The sequence below is a fragment of the Gymnodraco acuticeps genome, unplaced genomic scaffold, assembly GCF_902827175.1.
Source record: "Gymnodraco acuticeps unplaced genomic scaffold, fGymAcu1.1, whole genome shotgun sequence".
In the NCBI taxonomy this organism is placed as follows: domain Eukaryota; kingdom Metazoa; phylum Chordata; class Actinopteri; order Perciformes; family Bathydraconidae; genus Gymnodraco; species Gymnodraco acuticeps.
In genome coordinates, this window is record NW_022989981.1 from 533,646 (window position 1) to 552,752 (window position 19,107).

At 40.1% G+C, this 19,107-nt stretch overlaps 1 protein-coding gene across 1 annotated transcript; it reads right to left on the reverse strand.

The window, feature by feature from the left end:
* Nucleotides 1-799: 799 nt before the first annotated feature.
* slc24a6a (solute carrier family 24 member 6a) lies at nucleotides 800-17,265 on the reverse strand. The gene is given in 18 exon segments (XM_034211850.1): nucleotides 800-1,609; nucleotides 2,604-2,669; nucleotides 2,822-2,934; nucleotides 4,239-4,353; nucleotides 4,459-4,625; nucleotides 5,446-5,666; nucleotides 5,668-5,705; nucleotides 6,831-7,000; nucleotides 9,473-9,609; nucleotides 9,887-9,940; nucleotides 10,072-10,097; nucleotides 10,457-10,531; nucleotides 10,635-10,738; nucleotides 13,272-13,356; nucleotides 13,525-13,599; nucleotides 13,977-14,053; nucleotides 16,534-16,629; nucleotides 16,827-17,265. Coding segments are annotated over 18 exon segments (1,839 nt in total). The 5' UTR covers nucleotides 16,936-17,265; the 3' UTR covers nucleotides 800-1,498.
* Between the last annotated feature and the right edge of the window lie 1,842 nt (nucleotides 17,266-19,107).

Here is a 19,107-nt window from a genome sequence, read left to right on the forward strand (position 1 = left end):
CGCACTAAAAAAGTGACTAAAATGTAACCCAAAATAAGTGTTTGGAGAAACATCTTTACTGTTGGTACAAAACAAAGTCCAAGAGTGCTTTTATACTAAGAGAAAATACTCTATTTTGAAGAGATTGAGGTTATATTAGAAACTGTAATGTTTACAATCAGTATGTTATATGTTACGTAATGACTGTCCATTATGTGTCCACGAGTTTGACCCTGGGACAGCTAGCTCTATGGAGCCTGGAGAGTGTTCAGAGCTGGTGCTGAAGAGCTGCAGGTCACAGCTCCATGTGACCCTGAACTACAGTCACTTGGTTTGTTAACATGGTACACCATTACCTGCAGAACCTATCCATACAGCATGCTTTCAGTTCCCATTAATACTACTGGAAAGTAAGTAATAGGCACAATATGTAACAAAGGAAGCTGCTTGAGACCGAGCTGACGTCTTAACAACTGAAGGTTTTTTTAAAATGTTGATCAAGGACAATGGAGGATTGTGTGTCCATGCTGTACCCACCATCAATCCTGCTAATCTCTACTTTTTCTGGATATTTATCTGACTCTCAGATGGGCAGATTACACTTTGCTTTGACCCAAGAGAAGAGGCTGCCACCTGAAGAAAAGTCACAGCTGTATCCTGATGCAGAACCACAAGTCAACTTATTTCAGTTGTTCTGGGAGTGCGTTGTTTAAATGGCTGTGATCCTGATAGGGCATGATATAAGCAGCTTGTAATGTTCTCCACTGGTATCACTCAATCCCACCTTGCTGGGAAATGTTGAATGAAGGAAGGAAAAGCCTCACAGAACAACAACATTTTTTATTTCACTCAACAGCACACACACTCAAATACTTTCTCCAGACACAGACATTCAAAAACACCTTGTAGCATAAAGTCGCTTTTGTTCCAGCACAAAAACACAAATGATATGCTGAGAAGCTTTGAGGACAAAGAGAGAGAGAGGGGGGCGCAAAGACAACAGTGGCTTAGTGCAATTATCTGGAGCGTGATGATCAGCCATGCTACGCTGAGTACAACTACAGCCACAAAGGCGTGATGAAAACATAAAATAAGTTCATGCACTGAGAAGCCACTATATAAGCTTACATGTGTCATCATAGGCCTATGAGGTTACTTGTGGCAGTCGTTGAGTATTAATAAGTAAACTAGCACACTTTGGGGTTTCTCACACTATTCTTGGTGTCAGAATAAAAACGCAATACATTAGTTTTGAGTAGTGCATAATGCATTTGGGTCTGGGCTGCAGGTGCTCGGTACAAAACTGTAAAATACTCAGTTATCAAAGGTAAACATGTCGCCTTCAGGAAGCCGGTGTCATAGTAACGCTGCTTTAACATGTACAGCCACCGCAAAGTGAAAAAAAAATCGCCCATCTCTACATTGATGAAGAATGGCAGCAAGTGAAGCTAGAAAACAAGTTGGACCAGTTGTGTGTGCATCCTTTGTGTGGGGGTGTGTGTGTGTACGAGGAGTTCCTCTACAGCCTCTCGAAGCCCACGGAGCAGAGGAGGAAGAGAACGTACAGCAGAATGAGACAGAAGCCCAGCCGGCGGTCCAACTTCCAGCCGTTCAGATGGACACACAGGACCTGAGGAGGGACGACCGGAGAGACAGACAGCTTCATGTCACTGCACTGCACTAAATATATATTAAAATCACAATTTAATTCCCAGAACATAAAAAAATGAAGACAAGAGCGCTCGGGCAGGAAAGATTACAAAATCATAATGTTATGTTTATGGCAAACATGTTAGAAAGTTCATCCTAAGCTCCTATAATAAGTCTATAATAAACAGTGCAGGCAAACCCTTAAGGACATGGATGTCCCCATTATGTGTCTACAGTATATTTCTATATATTCTTGTAGCAAAGTGAGACTATATATTGTAGAGTACACAATGTATTCAATATTTCGTTATAATGTGTATTATTTAGATACTCTAGGGATATATGTATTTTCTATTGTGAATTTGTATATACTTCTTGCTAATTGTAATTTTTAATTTACATTTTTATTCTTGCTATTTATACTTGCAGCTAATATTAATTGGGAAATCTGTATTTGTTTTTTATTGTATCTTTTAAACATGTTTTACTCCTGTAATGCTTGATACTGCTGCTGGAACTAAACTAAACTAAATAAAGTATCTATCTATTTATTAACAACATGAAACCACAATTGAAAGTCATTTTTTAACTGACTAAAATTGCATCAAATCCAGTGTTGTTTCTCGTTATGCTGATTAAGATAAGATCTTTAATTTTTCATTGTACAAGTACAACGAAATTATAATAATAGTTAATTATTGCAGATTATGAAAAAATGAACTATTTAGTATTTAGTTCACAGATCAAAATTCTGAATAATAAATTCATATTTGGCCGTAATGCTCAGGACTGAAGTTGTATGAAGGATTTGGAAGTGGAAAATAAAACTATAAAACATCATATAATGGCTTTTTATTTTACGTGGACAGTTTTGTCCACTAACGACATCAGAGCAACATTTATTTGACCCTCGTGCCTCACCTTGAAAAACATGAGGCACGAGGGTCAAATAAATGAATTTGAAGGTAACTCACAGTGAGCACGACTGAGGCCAGCAGCAGGATCACTGAGTACACCAGGCCTCTGCTGTTGATCGTCACCTAAAAAACAGAGATGACAAATGATTACCTTGTTTGTAAATCTCAGCAAGATAAATCCCTATATATCGGTCCATCAAGAGAGTTGAGATATTTCGAAGATAATGGTCCAGTCAGCTGTATGAGATATGAGGTAGAGAGACTGCTGGAGTTACCACTGATCCGTAGCTGACGATGAGAGTCCTCAGCGCCCAGGGGAAGCCCAGGCCCAGCAGCACATCGAAGATGTTACTGCCAATCGAGTTGGACACGGCCATGTCGCCCATCCCTGCCATTTTTGAGATACACACAATGTAAAATGATATTAAAATATCTAGTGCTAAGCACGGTTGTTATAGTAAACCAAAACAAAAATAAGCTGTAAAGGTTATTGTTGTAAACTGTAATAAAAACAATACCACTGCCAAAAAAGGAGCAGCATTCATTTTTGACTCTTTTTGTGTCATTGATCAGAAATTGTACGGGCTTTAAATTCCAGGAGATGGCGCTGAACTGCAAGTTCTTCACTATTAATCCCTTGTTTTTTTACAAATAGGTAAGAAGGACATTATTTAAATATTGTCTTAGATAAACTGTTCACATCTCAATATAAAACATAATAACTTAAGAAGTAATGATGCAGTGAGATATAGAGTCTTTTCACACGGCACAAGCTTTTAAGCTACTGTTGCATTTGTAAAAGATGGATCATTTTTTTTCAATAAATAAATCTTACTTGATTTTAGAAAACAAATTTACATTGGAAAATCACCAACTGACCTAACCTCAGAAAACAGAATTATTTCTGGCCTCTTTTGTAACACAACATTTCCTTATTATGGTAAAATGTAGTTTATACGTTTTTCCAGTTTATTACAAGATATAATTTATCTAAATATATCTTCTTATTTCAAGAAATCGTACCGAGCTAAAAACACCTTGTTTTCATTTTTTGTTTTACTTGTTTTTGGAGCAGCCTTTTTCCCAGCGCTCAGGGTGGAGGCATTAAAATGACATGACATCCAGTCCGGTGCTTCAGTTTTCAGTCTAAAATGAACATGCGAGACCATTCAATATTCAACACACACACACACACACGCACACACGCACACACACACACACACACACACACACACACACACACACACACACACACACACACACACACACACACACACACACACACACACACACACACACACATACCATGTATACATCCCTTCAGGGGACATTACATTGACTTACATGCATTTCCTGGAGACTTATCCTAACCTTAACCATAACCATAACCAACACATGCCTAACCCTAACCCTTACCCTAATCCTAAACCTAACCAAGTCTTCACCCTAAAAGTAATGATTCCCCTCATGGGGACCTCCAATTTGTCCCCATAAGGGAGGCGAGTGCCCACATGTGACTGTGTAAACAGATTTAGGTCCCCACAAGTATAGTAATGCTAGGCCACACATACCCCCCCCCCCCACACACACACACACACACACACACACACACACACACACACACACACACACACACACACACACACACACACACACACACACACACACACACACACACACACACACACACACCTTGTCGGGCGACGATGAGGCTGGCCAGGCAGTCAGGGACGCTGGTGCCGGCGGCCAGGAAAGTGATGCCCATGAGAACTTCTGGGATTCCAAGTGTGTTGCTGATTATGGTCATCTACACAAAGACACAAGGGAATGAGGCAGTGCATGTGTGTGTGTGTCTGTTTGTTTGCGTCTGTATATGTGTGTTTGTGTGTATGTGTGTGGTTGCATTCATTACCATCCAGACCATGAGGTAAGAGTAGAGCGCGATCCAGAGCGTGGAGGACAGGAAGCTGAGCAGGTACCAGCGCTCCCAGCGCGGCAGGCTGCAGTCGGGGATGGTGAAGTAGAGCAGGACGCTGAGGGGCCAGGAGAGGAGCCACCTCAGCCGCAGACACACACCCTCTGAGGAGATGATGGAAACACACACACACAAACACACAAGTTTCCCACAGGGATCATTACAGATTTATCTAAAATCCTAAATTATTGATGCGGCACGGCCTGTGAATCTGAGTATCATCACTTCTTAATTAGCTCCATTAGCAATGAGTCCATCTAAAGACACTGAAAAACAGGGAGGAGAGAGCTTGTGTTTTACAGTAGCCTCGATGATGTTAGTCTAAGCTATCGGTGACAAACCCTACTTGTTGCTAGAGTTGTTACAACTGGGGAGAGCTTATTAGATATTTGAACACATACAAAGGTAGTGGTTTGTTTGCCATTGACTTGATTGAAATTTGCAGAAAATGTACTTTATTTGCTAATTGGACTAGCAAATGTTGAAAATAAGTTCAAGGAGTCCAAAAAATATAACAGTGGAGTCATTAATAACATTAATTCAACATCTGTCATTGAGTTAATTTGCACAATTTTTCATTTAATTTAATTTCAAACCTTTATTTAACCAGATTGGTCCCATTGAGATCATAGATCTCTTTTTCAAGGGAGACCTGCAGCATATAGGTTCCACATGAAACATAAAACAATAAAGGACATCATACAATCTTCATGTTTTTTCATAAAAGGGAGTTTCTACAAGTCAGTCTCACTTCATTCATACTAAATAAGGTAGGTAGACAGATAGACTTCAGTACAGCAACTTTGACTTCAACTGAAATGAAGCATAAACATATTATTATAACAGATTTATTTTACTATAACCCATACAGTCTTTTCTTTCTCAAGAGGATATCAATGAAATCTCTGCCCTCTCCACACTCACTTGGCACAACGAAGGGTTTTAGAGGAGCGTCCTCCTCCTCCTCTCCTTCCTCCTGCCCTTCCTCCTCCTCCTCCTCCTCTTCTTTGGGCTGCGCTCCTCCACCTGTCTCCCCCTCCGTCTCTTTACCTCTCTCCCCTTCCAGCGGCTGCCTGTCCCCCTCAGTCGCCGCCCCGTTCTCTCTCCCCCACGCCGCGTTAGCACCCAGACCTTCCTCCCCCCCCCTCCACTGAGCCCCCCCGGGCCTGAATCAGCCTCTGCCTCTGTGGGGGGGAGGTAGAAAAGTCAGAGTAAAGACAGAAGGAAATAAATGGAGAGGACGTGAGAAACAAGCTTCATGTGACTGTGGCTAACATCATGATGAGATCAGGCACGTCCTCACATTCACCAGAGGGGGTTTGGAAAGCATTGATCGGGGGGGGGGGCATGCTACATACAGCACAGGGGGGCAGCAGAGGAAGTCACACTTTAATTTGTTACTGAAAATGGCAAGCACACATGCAGGAGCCCCGAGAGACACGAAGCCAATTTAAAGATTGAGTTCTCGTCTGCTGTTGTGTCTGGGATAATATCAGGCATTAGGTCTGTGGCAGCAAACAGGAAGTTGTTTGATACGAACATCTACCTTACCAGCTTTCTGTCTACCAGGACAAAAACTGTGCTTTGAGAAGTGACATGGTATTAATAACAATCCTAACAATCCTTATTTAAAACGATAAACTGGTACTGGATGTGTATTTTGCTAAATGTGTAATGTCTAGTTTTATCTTAAATATTTGTATGCATGCTTCTTGAATGATACTAAGCTATCTTTGGCTCTTTACTTGCTGTAACACATGTACATTTCCCCTCTGTGGGACCAGGCTTTCTGGTTCTGATCAAATTTAACATGGCAACTAAAAACACAACGGCAAAACATTCTCGCTGAGGCCGGTGCTTTTTATGGAAAGTATCACACAATTTCTAATTGTATCTGTTAAATAGGGTCAGATAGTTAAGAATAATCAGATGTTTTCCACTTATTGTCAACATAATGAACACTATTATTTCAGAAACACACTTTTCTTCATGTTATTTACATATTACAGGCATGACCTAAAACTGTTCGGGGGGGGATTATGCTACACCTTGTGATGCTGCAGAGACTCTAGTTTTAAATGTTGCAACACAAACTGAGGAGCAGATTTACGAGTAGCTGGTGCAACTCAGTTGAGCTACTTAACAGCAATTTACAAGTGATCCTTCCTTACATTTACGCTAATTTTATCAATATGAGCCTCTTTCCTGAAAAGTGCCATAATGTTTTTTTTAATGATGCACACCAACCGATCCGTATAGAACCCGGGAAACCTGCGTTAATGTGGGGGGTGCGAGGGCGTGCGGTTTACCTCGCTGATGACCATGCGTCCTGCCATGCCCAGGCGGGTGAAGGGGGGGAAATGCGGGGTGATGAGAAGGCGGAGGCTTGCCTCTGAGAAGGAGAGCTGGTGGGGGTGCAGGTTCAGCAGCTCGTCCACCATCACCACCCCGGGGTCCTGGTCGGCCGCCACACAGGAATCTGGGAGAGTGGGGGGAGAGGTACGGAGTTTAGAGGGAGACATCAGTGGAGAGGAGAGGATGATGTACACTAATGCAGGGGTTCCCAAACTTTGCCATGCCAAGGACCCCATATAGCATTATCGTCTGGCAGGGACCCCCCTGTTGCAATTTTTTTTTTTAAATGATGAGTACATTATGATGGAAAATATGACAAATTAATCATACAGCTTAATACATTTTCTTAATATATATTTGTATTAATAATTAATAATCAGTTATTCTTCAAAACAATTTTTGTATTTATCTTTTGTTTGTCATTCATTACATTGATTGTGTCTTCTGTTATAAACATTCTTAACACAATATTAAACAGTAATATCAACAGTAAACATATTTTAAAAGCATTTTTAAAGTGATTTCTGTCTTTATAATATTATATAATTTTGAACAGTAATATGAACAATTAACATATATTTGTAGCATTTTTTAAAGCTATTTATATATAATATTCAACAGTAATATTAACAATAAACTTATTTATATTCATATATATAAACGACAATATTTGCTACATCCATGCTCTCATCCAGCTGCAGAGCGAAATATTCACTAGCTTGCTCCAAAAGCTGAGCAGATACTCAGTTTCACTCTCAGTAGCGGCAGCTCGATTCTGATTGGCTTGAAGGGCGGTCGTGTGATTTAAAATATTAATAAATAAAAAATATTAAAAGATTGGCATCAAAGGACACATAGATTGATAGATATGCAGTTATTAATAACATCTCAAATAAAAAATAATAAAATAAATGTAACTTTAAAAAAAAAAAAAAAATTCCCCTTTCCCTCAAACTTTGCATGACCCCCCTGGCGCCCCCTGGCGGCCCCCCGGGGGGTCGGGGCCCCCACTTTGAAAAACACGGCCTATTGCACCGATAGGCACTAGGCACAGGATTTTCATGTTTTGGCCATTTTGGAAAGCGTGTGAGGTTTTTATTTTATTTTGGAAGTTCAACCTCAGCTCCTATACTAAATCTATTTAAACGTTTTAGCCAACATACAGAAACTAAGACCCTTGATGACATTAATGTGATGGAAAACAATTAAAACCACATTTTTGACCCCAAGTCTATTGCAGCATAAATCAAGCATTCTGTTAAATCAGACTTCACTGCGACCCTGGCTTCAGAAGTTTACATTTTCTCTACTTTTTTCCTTGAGATTGAGACATTTTTCTTATATTTGCACAATGAGTGGAATTATGGCAATGCAAACACTTGCTATTTTCCTGGTCTCCTACACAAAACAATATAAATGAATCAAAATCAATGATGATGCTAATCATTGTCACATCTTAAACAGTGTCAAAACTCCCTAGCATTTATTATACAGAAAATAATGACCTTTTTGTTTCTATAACTGCAGTAGGTTGGGGTTAACCCTCCTGTTGTCTTCGGGTCAAATCTGACCGATTTACTACTTTCATCAATCATAACTTTTTTGTTTTACATTCGATTGCATTAAGGCTTTATGATATCCTTCACAGTAGACATTTGAACGTATGCAATTGCTGATCACCACTTTCGTTGAATTTTGGATGATTTAGTCAACTTTGTAACACCCATGGTGTTCCCGGTCAAAAATGAAGAAAAGGAATTAGTAACCATCCGGATCAGATAAAACACACACACAAACCCCCCCCCACACACACACACACACAGACACACACACACGTACATACTCTAGATGTGTCCCCCCCTTACGTGCCCAATCCCCCCATGTGAATCACACCTGGCACTCACAAACACACAGAACAATGACACATTTCCCACTCTTATGTGCCCATCCCCCCACATGGAACACACCTGGCACACGCAATACATGTTCAGTGTCTATTCTTTGTATATTACTGCAGTTTTTCATGTATACCAGTAGTCTGATACGATATTTACAGTTTGAAGGGGTGTTAAATGAAATTTGGTGATGATTAATGTTTTTTGTGTTAATGTAATAGCAGTTAAAACAGGACCGGCCAAATTTGACCGAGAACACCAAAGTAAGGGGGGGGGGGGAACGAAGGCAATAGGAGGGTTAAAAGGGTTCAAATCCAGAAAATATGAATGGATATGTGGTAGTCATGAACACTAGGACTTAAGTTCATTAAAAGACAGTAGTCTTGGAAGTGGAACATTTTCTTAATAAATGCTTTTATGGCAGTGGTGCACACATCCTCTAATGACAAGTGCAACTCTTTGAAAGGGATTAATGAGACAGATGGTAAATGAAAGACAACAAGACAAAGAGAGAAAAATCTTGTCGAAGTGGTCCAGTTCTATTTCAGCGTGATGGAAATCCAGAGGGGAACAGAAATGGGTTTGACGTGCAGCCTGAAGTGTGTCAGTACAGTAGGTCTGGTGAACGCCGCTCAGAGAGATGGAGACATTCTAATGGGATAGATGTTCACGTGCACACGTACAAACACAAGCTCTTTCACCTGGCTTCAGCGGCACCATGTCGTTGTCGCAGTCTCCGAGGTTACCGACAGCCGTCCCCCGCCGAAGGCTGCTGAGACACGGCTGACCCCCCCGGCTGCAGCGTCTTTCCACCCAGCTGCACAGACAACTGTTGAACCTACACACACACACACACACACACACACACACACACACACACACACACACACACACACACACACACACACACACAACACACACACACACACACACACACACACCTCACACACACACACACACACACACACACACCACACACACACACACACACACACACACACACACACACACACACACACACACACACACACACACACACACACAGAGGTTGTGTCTTTAGTAGAAAAGAACATGTATAATACCAGCAGGATTGGAAATGAGAGAGGTAGACTCACTTCATGATGATTATGTAGACTCCATACATGGACATCAGGATGATGGTCTCCCACCTGAAACATGCCAACAAGTAGATCAAAAAATACAAAATGCATGACAGTGACAGTCAGCTATCCTGCACACTTATATAATATCACACAACTGAGGCTGCTGACTTGTAAAAAAACTAAAATCACAGTCTCACCACATGACTTTTTCATCGTAGATCACCTGCAAGAAATAAATACCTTAATTACACCTTTACATGTCTTAGCAAAGGAACATTGCATTGATAAGCTAATATTATCCAATATTACAAATAATAACAGTATAAGCTTATCAGCTGGAAAATGAATGAATATTGGCCTAAAATAATCAATAATGCATTAATCATGTAGGAAGTTAGTGTCTCTCTACAGTTAATAACAATATAACGTAGTTTTTGGTCTTGTGACTGCAGGAGGTTAAAGTAAACTTCCCTAGTTTACAAACGTGAACCTTACCTCATGTTTTTAACCAACACACTCTCATACGATCCTACACACTCTCCATTAAAAATAAATAAAGGTTATCTCTGGAGCATTTCTCACCAGGATAAGCACCAATATGGACAGGATGTAGAAGAAAGCATCCCGAAACAAAGGCCACCAGCTCAGAGTGATGGGCTGGAAACAGAGGACACACATTTCCATTCATCAAGCAAATGGTGTAAGAAAAAAGCCTTTATTAGCTAAAAAAATATGATATTTGTCATCCTTTTGGCTGTACCTGTCCAGCGAAGATGCCGCAGAGGCCGATGATGACGAGGATGTTAAAGACAGCTGAGCCCACGATAGTTCCCACACCCACGTCTCCTTTTGTAATAAACACCCCTAAACAAACAAGTAGAACAAGCTATAAATCATCAGTGAAACATTCCAAATGAAATGCGACAACTGTAAGAAATTAGGATTTGTATATCCCTCCATAAATGTGTACAAAGTTAGAGATTGAACATAAATATTGCATTGCCTGTTCATAACCACTGGGGCCGGGCAGATATATTTTATCTTGGGAATCTTGTGTGGAATATTCACTGCAATATTGCCTAAATACGCCCTTATGCATGCCACCCTAAAAATGAAATAGATTAGGGAATATGTATACGTGAATGTCCTTAAGCCACATGGACTATCAAGCAGTGTTCATTTATACACAACAATACCTCTGTTTCTGTTTAAATAAACGGTATTGTATTGGCAGATAAATCCTTAACAGTGTTGTAGTTTCTAACATTTCCAAAACATTAACATTGTTGTGCTGTAAAAGCATGAAACATGCTTCTAGAGCAGGGGTGTCAAACTCAATTTCATCGCGGGCCACATCAGCATTATGGTTGCACTTAAAGACCGGTTGTAACTTTAAGACGATATAAATATATAAAATAATGTATTATTTTACATTATTGCCTCTGCATTGGATTATTATCAGATAGGGTAATAACTTCATAATAAACTACGTCAGAAGTCTAGGGCAAATAATTGCAAGTCAGTGCGCATGTCACAAAATGAGATGCATTGTGGGACATGTTGTTTATTGGCAATGTGCTTCTGTAAAACGGCATGTAACCGTATAATAATAATTATTATATATATTATAAGAATATTATATTCTTTGCAAGCTCTTGCGGGCCACATACATTGAAGCCGCGGGCCGGATTTGGCCCCCGGGCCTTGAGTTTGACACCCCTGCTCTAGAGGATGAATTATCCTTATTTGTGAATGTATTGTTATTTTAAACAAGCATAATGTGTAATAATTGTGCAGTATTCTGTGTTTGAAAAAGTTGGAAAGTCTGGTGTGAACATTTATATCCTGGACCAGAACAATTTGCCAACAAAATTAAGAAATAAATGTGTGCAATAGGCCAAAGTTATCAAACACTGATCAACAGTGCTTTTGTTGAAATGTCACCCAAAAAAATCAACCCGGTATCACGGCAAGACGTGAACATGTGACGATTTACCATGCTGGGAGACGTGAAGATGTCACGATTTCGTCCCTTCAAACGTGACAGTTACACGGTATTGTTAACCAGTGGAGAAATAACCGGAAATGCCAAGCAAATGCCACCCCAATTGTTATTGTCAATATTAATATAATAATGATTTATTTTTTAATAGTCACACTCAATTACGCCGATTTTCTTGTAGCCCCAGCTGGTCGACACCTCTTTTAGCAGAAACAAAGGCTACATTAATGTTTTAAGTCGATGTTAATCCATGCGTGTGGATGTGGAATTAACGGACGTGACGTTGTGCGAACTACGGCAGATATGTAATATTTAATGAACCGTGTATTACAATGCCGTTATATGATGACTTTCAAAGAGTAAAGCAAGCACACTCGGAATAAAGTATTATTTTATTTTTAAAAAACGTTTTCAGATTTTACATCACATAAACACCAAATCCCAGCATGCATTGCGGCTAAACCATCCAATCATCGAGCTGAGGATCTTGCCTATGTCTGTTTCCGGTTTCGTTTATGACGGATGTATTTTGTTATACACAAATTCCTTCACATTTACATTTTAATTTGCATAAAAGTATTTCGTGAGGCCTTCTAACATGTTTTTAAATATAACTACGGTTGTAGTTGAAGAGTTTGTAAATTAACATGAACCGAAGCTGTTGCCTGGCAACGCAATCGCACAACGTCATGTCCGTTAATTCCACATCCACACGCATGGATACCCATCGATTTAATACATTAATGTAGCTTTTGTTTCTGCTAAAAGAGGTGTCGACCAGCTGGGGCAACAAGAAAATCGGCGTAATCGAGTGTGACTATTAAAAAATAAATCATTATTATATTAATATTGACAATAACAACCGACTGTCGGGGTGGCATTTGCTTGGCATTTCCGGTTATTTCTCCACTGGTTAACATGGGTTAACCAGTAACGTGTAACTGTCACGTTTGAAGGGACGAAATCGTGACATCTTCACGTCTCCCAGCATGGTAAATCGTCACATGTTCACGTCTTGCCGTGATACCAGGTTGAAAAAAACACAATCTTATCGATGCCAATGTCTTTTCTTAACATTTCTGTGTTTTTTTTCAAACTAAATTTGGATTGTTACACCTAGGCCTAAATCTGCATTTACTGAAACCATAATGATTGTGGAGAAAAACCCTTGAAAACATCAGGATAATTTAAGTGATTTGCAGGTGAGCTGCATCAAGCAATTGAGACGGCTCTTTGTTCAAGTCTAATTAACTCTTGAAATCAGCGCCTAAACCAAAGACTCCTCTCAGTCCTGATCAGGTGGAGATGCAGATTGTGGGTAATTGTAGCTCTGATGGAGCAATCACTGGGATAACCCATTAGAGAGATTCATTGATTAACGATTGTCATACTGACCAATCAGAGAGGTGAAGAGCTCGGGGGCGGAGCTTCCAGCTGCCATGAAAGTTGCCCCGGCAACATCCTGGCTGAGCTGAAGGTTCTGGAGTTTAAACAAAGGTAGTAAGAAAAATAACAGTTTAAATGTTAGGAGTTAAAAATAACAAAGACATTATTAACTATCTAATAGACTTTTGTTTTCTAGCTCAAAACCTTAATTATATGGCTTACAATTTATTATTTAGTGATAAAATATGTCGTAAGTTCATACCTCTGATATTTTTTCCAGTGATGGCACAAAGTAAACATCACACACGATGGCCAGCGCATAAAACATGTACATAGCCTGAGAAACAAAGGAAACACGTTAATGGCCACATGGATCATGTAAGCGTGTCTAAGTAAAAGACTAATGTAAACAAATGTATGTTGTATGTTACAGTCATTGACTATCCCAGAGTAAGCTATATAATTACATTTCAACAGCCATCCCTGGGCAGATAAATCCCAAAAAGTAATCTCATCAAATGTTAAAACTCAGACATGATAAACCTTGCCGTTTCCATTTAAAAACAGTATATTATGAGAAGTTTAGTACTTTTTTTAAATAGTCACATGACTGGTTATTTCTGTCAGTGATAAAACATTCTGATCAACCTTTAGTGATTGAAATGAGGTTTTCCTAATTTAAAATGTTCTCTTTCGTGCAGAGCTGATACTCACACAGAGAACATGGAGGAGCACCGCTCCCTGTCTCCTCTGCTGCAGACTGAAGATGTCTTCAGGAAAATCACTGATGGCTGGAGAAGAGATGGAAAGTAACTTAATGATGCACAAAATTAGGAATATCCCTACATGCAGCATTTATAAAAAAAATCCGAAGTTCCAACCTCTAAAGTTTGAAGATGTGTTGCTATTATGTCTCCCCAGTGGCCATCTATCACTTTTAAGATCGGTTTTTAAAATGTAACTTTCTAAATAGGTCTAACTTGGCGATGCACTTTAGGGAGTTGTTGCAGCCCTCGACCTCTGAGAGGGGCCTCAGGGGTTTAAAGGAGGCTGCAAACTAAAGGCGATCATTGTCTCGCTATTTTTTGAAAAACAGAAGTGAAAGGAGAGGGTGAGAGGAGTACAACTGAACAAGACAATATTAGGCAACAAAAATGTTTAACTTTCATGATCTTAAAACTCACTGAGGTTTCTATTTGCAGACGACTCAGACTCGACAACACCATGGCAGCGACCTGTCTATCACAAGGTAGCCATGCCCTAAACAAACCCTGCTTCATAGCCTGATTTACTCATAATGGGACCATTGTTTATTAAATAAACATCATACTGTATTTAATATGACTTGAAACTAGTTTGATTGAGACCATAAAGGCATAACGAAAATGTTTACTGAGTTGATAAATCATGTGAGAAGTTCAGGACAAAACAAACAATGTGCTGACTGCCTCTGCCTTCAAGAAAAAATGATTGCCAGTTTTAATGGATTAATGGAGGATGGAGAAAAAATAATCAGCAGCTTAATCAACCAATAAAATAATTATAATTTGAAGTTCTTCACTGAACTACAGCTGCAACTAACAATTATTTGTAATAGTTGTATTTAATTTTTACGTGTGTTTGTTCTACACAATTTCAGAGCATAGTAAAAATATCCTTCTATTTATAAGTCCAAAGTGATATCTTTAAACATCTTTGTTTTGTCTGACCGTAATCCAAAGATATTGAGTTTTTACACGACATAAAATAGGGAAAAGCAGCAAAAGCCCACATTAAAGAGGCTGAAAAGAGCATTTTCTACCAACTTTGTATGAAAGATTACTTGAAAGATGAATACATTATCAAATTGGTTGCAGATTCTTCTTCATTCGTCTAATTAATTAGTCAACTAATATTTGCAGCTCTACCCTGAACCTCCAGTCACTTGTGTGTACATGTGTGAAAAGTGCGTGCGTGTATATATGACTTGGATGTGTGGATGTGTGCCAGTTTGTATCCCCTAGCAACAAGGTCTGAGAACGCTTCGAGGTTAAAGTGGTGCCACAGTCATGTGACGACACCAGTTCAGTTTCATTATAATTTAGTTTTTCGGCCATTTACCTTGATATTGTGACTTCACACTGTCCTTCATGCCACTTACACCCAGATTTCTGAACTGACATTATCTTTCAGCTCTTTAAATAAAGCCAGAGATTGTAAAAGGACATCCTTCAGATGCATCTTAGTTTGCTGCGTTAGACGATGCATCAAACCTTCCTCTTACAACCTTTGAAGCAGTGATTTGCTAGACTGCACATATGCCACGACTCACTGCGCAATCATAAAAAAGAAGCTTTCATTAAGAGGCAGCCCAAAACAACAATAACTTGGAAAGCAGCCTCCCGAGGGACAATCTGATTTATTTGTGCCACAGGATTTACAAAACCTCCTCTGAAGATAAAGGAATCAAATGTGAGTGAAACAAGTGTGACTAAAGTGGAGGAGATAGTTAGAGGATGGTAACATGCATCATGTGCAGGAATTGAGACACATGGTGAGATATTATGACAACCTGTCACATTCTTGTCTTTGGACACAGATTAAAGAGAATATTTGTATCACAAGGAACAAGATGGTGCTCTTGAAAATAACAATATGGCAATAAGGAAAATGTGTCTTAGAGGCTTTATAGTTCATCTTTACTGTATTAGAGCTCAGTATTTCTCTGTGATTACAAAATCTCTGTATCTCACATTCGACTGTAAGATGCTGCCACTGTTTATCTCTCAGCCAAACAGAACAAGCGATGAGAGGCTACCGATCAGCAGGTCACTACGACAGGGCAGCACTTTGAAAAGCTCCAGATGCATACGCCATCCAACCCCTAATTCAGCATTCAGTTTCCTAGCAACCGGGTACTCCTCAAAGGCCTAACTGTGTTTAAACATCTAAATGTGCGGAGTTTGAAGACATGGAGGATGAGGTAGAGCGGAGACGAAGAACGATACATGGAGAAGATTTAAATCAAATACAATAACAAGACAAGGGACAGTAAGCTGACACTGACACACACCCACACTCATGCACGTACGCACACACACTCACACACGTACGCACGCACACATGCGCACACAGGTATTACTAAAATCATTACAGTGTTTACTCAACACCCTTAATAGTGACTGTTTTTTGTTGTTTTTTTAAGATGAGTAAATGATCGCTCTTTTGTCATAGGTTACACACCACTGTATCCAAAAACAAACATGATATATGTAATAATAATATGTCTCACCAGATTTAGTAATAATCTCAGTCTGATTGCTCTCTTCTTCTTGCTGGGTGAGCTCTCTCTTGGAGATGTCATGATCCACAGTGGGTGCATGAGAACCTACAAAGAGGGATAAACATATGAACACATAATAGGCTATTATACTCTAATATACCTGATTGTAAGTTTACCCAACTTTATGATATTTATTTTACTCTCACGTTTATAATGTGATTTGAATGATTTAAGATAATACAAGGAACGGATGAGTTATAGTTGAGGTATATGAAATTACGACATTTTGATGTAAAAAGCACCTGTAACATGAATGAGGTTAAAGATCCAGGCGGCTGCGAGCAGACCGACCCCACAGACGCAGAGCCGCGGGAGGAGCCGCGTCTGCCTCGGTCTGCGCGGAGCCTTCATCCCGCTCTCCGATCAGAACATCCCGCCTCACACAGCCTCCGGTCCCCGTCCTGCACACTGGATCAAACTGGCCTGTTGATATTTGTTTCTCCCGATTTATCGTTTTTCAGCTATCACTGTACGGGTTTGATGGGTATGGCCTGTGTTCAGCATCACGAGTCAGCAGCAGCGCAGCATCCGCACACCCCCCCCCAGCTCCGATGAGCAAACACACAAAGAGTCAGGAGAGCAGATATCACAACATCCCTGGGTTCTGACCGTCCTCCCGTCCCTCCTGCTGCCCTACATCTGAGCCCGTTTATGCTCCGTGCGGGAGGGAGGGGGGAAGTGCTCTCTTCAGACCAGGCCCGGTTATACGGGGGTGCATAAGGGTGCATTGCACCCTCAGTTGAGTCGTTATGCACCCTCAATTGAAAAGTGAAAAAAAAAAAGTGAAAAATATTACATATATAATAATAATAGTAGTAATAATAAGAATAAGAATTTAGTTGAAATAAAATAAATTGTGGTTAAATAACATTGTCTGCTGCATTTATTTGGTCAATTTAAACGGTAAGTAACGTTATTATGTCAGGTGCGCGTGACCTGTGCCGCTGCGCGTTCGTCATCTGCAAGGTGCTTACACAGCAGTCAATGATGGACATCAGAAAATGGTTAAAACAACCAGCCCTTATCGCCAGCAGTAACACTGCATCTACTGCAGGTAATAACAGTTCAGATCATGGGGACATTACGTTACCCGCGGCCACTGTCGTGGACACTAACGCCCGACTCGCCGGCTTTGCCCGCCTCGCCCACGGAGGCGGAGCAGCCGCAGCCGTCTTCATTGCCCCAAACACCGCCACCCCTCAGCGGCCCGCAAGTGCCAGAGGACCTCGGCAAAACAGGTATATTTAAAAAAGTACCCAACTCGCCTGTACAGTGCTCATTTTGCAGCTCATGGTTTCAAAACAGAGATTGGCTGGAATATTCATGTAAAAAAAGATGCCATCTTCTACTATGCATGTAGACATTTCGGTTCAAGTAAGTCAGATGCCTTCACCACAACTGGCTACTACAACTGGCGCCATGCTCTTACAGTGTATAGGCTACATGATAAGGGACTGGGAAGGCATGAATCAAGCAAAGAGCACATAGATCTATAGATCTCTTCATTTTGCTCTCAAAGTGCACCAGATTGATGCTTTTAACTTCAATATTTAAAACAAAATCTTCCCGGGGGAGCATGCCCCCGGACCCCCCTAGAGGAGGTAAGGACCCTCCTAGAGGAGGTGAGGACCCCCCTAGAGGGTGTTAGGTACACTCCCCACTTATACAAATAGCACTTTACCCCTGCCCCCTCTCTAATCTCAGATGCACCCTGAGTCATTTTATTCTGGAACCGGGCCTGCTTCAGACCACCAGGGAGCGCCTTCTGCTGGGAGGGGCGACTCTCTCTTAGCATGCGATTCAAAAATGTGAATGGTGCTTTGCAATAGTTATAATGCTGTAGTGGAACTGGGAGAATGACCTGGTAATAGTAAACGTGATAGGAGAATCTGTTAGTGTTTCAAATGAGGAATGGTTGTAACATGTTTGGGTCCCTGAATGTTTGTTACATCTTTAAAAATGACTCACAAATTACACCTTTTTGTTTTACTAACAGAAAAGGCATGTTTCCAAGATATCCGGATATGATAAGATACTACAGGGATCATTTGTAAGAATAAGAATAAAGATTACACAATAATCTCACACTAGAGGCTTCAAGCCAAATAGTTTGCAAAGAACAAAAATAACTTCACCTGAATTTATTAAACCCTTGAAGAATGACTTTTACCTACAATAATCAACTGCAGAGGATTAAAAACTTTAAAATAATATTGTATATCTAAATATGTACACGTGTTTAGGGGCTACAAACTTCCACACCTGTCAGTCATTGTTGGATGCATTGCGTAATAAAATTAGCAGTGATGAAATACCCCTCATTTTAGCGTTATATCGCTTTTATTCTAGTTGTGTAATTCTAATTTACAGTAGAATAATCCAATTATAGACTTGGTCAAAAAGATTATTTTCAAAGCTGAAAATCTGAGTTTTTGCCGTGCAATGAGAGCTATGAAATATCACATGAAAGGTCAGAAGTGAAGTTTGTCAGATATGAAATTGATCTTATGATTTAAATGTCAT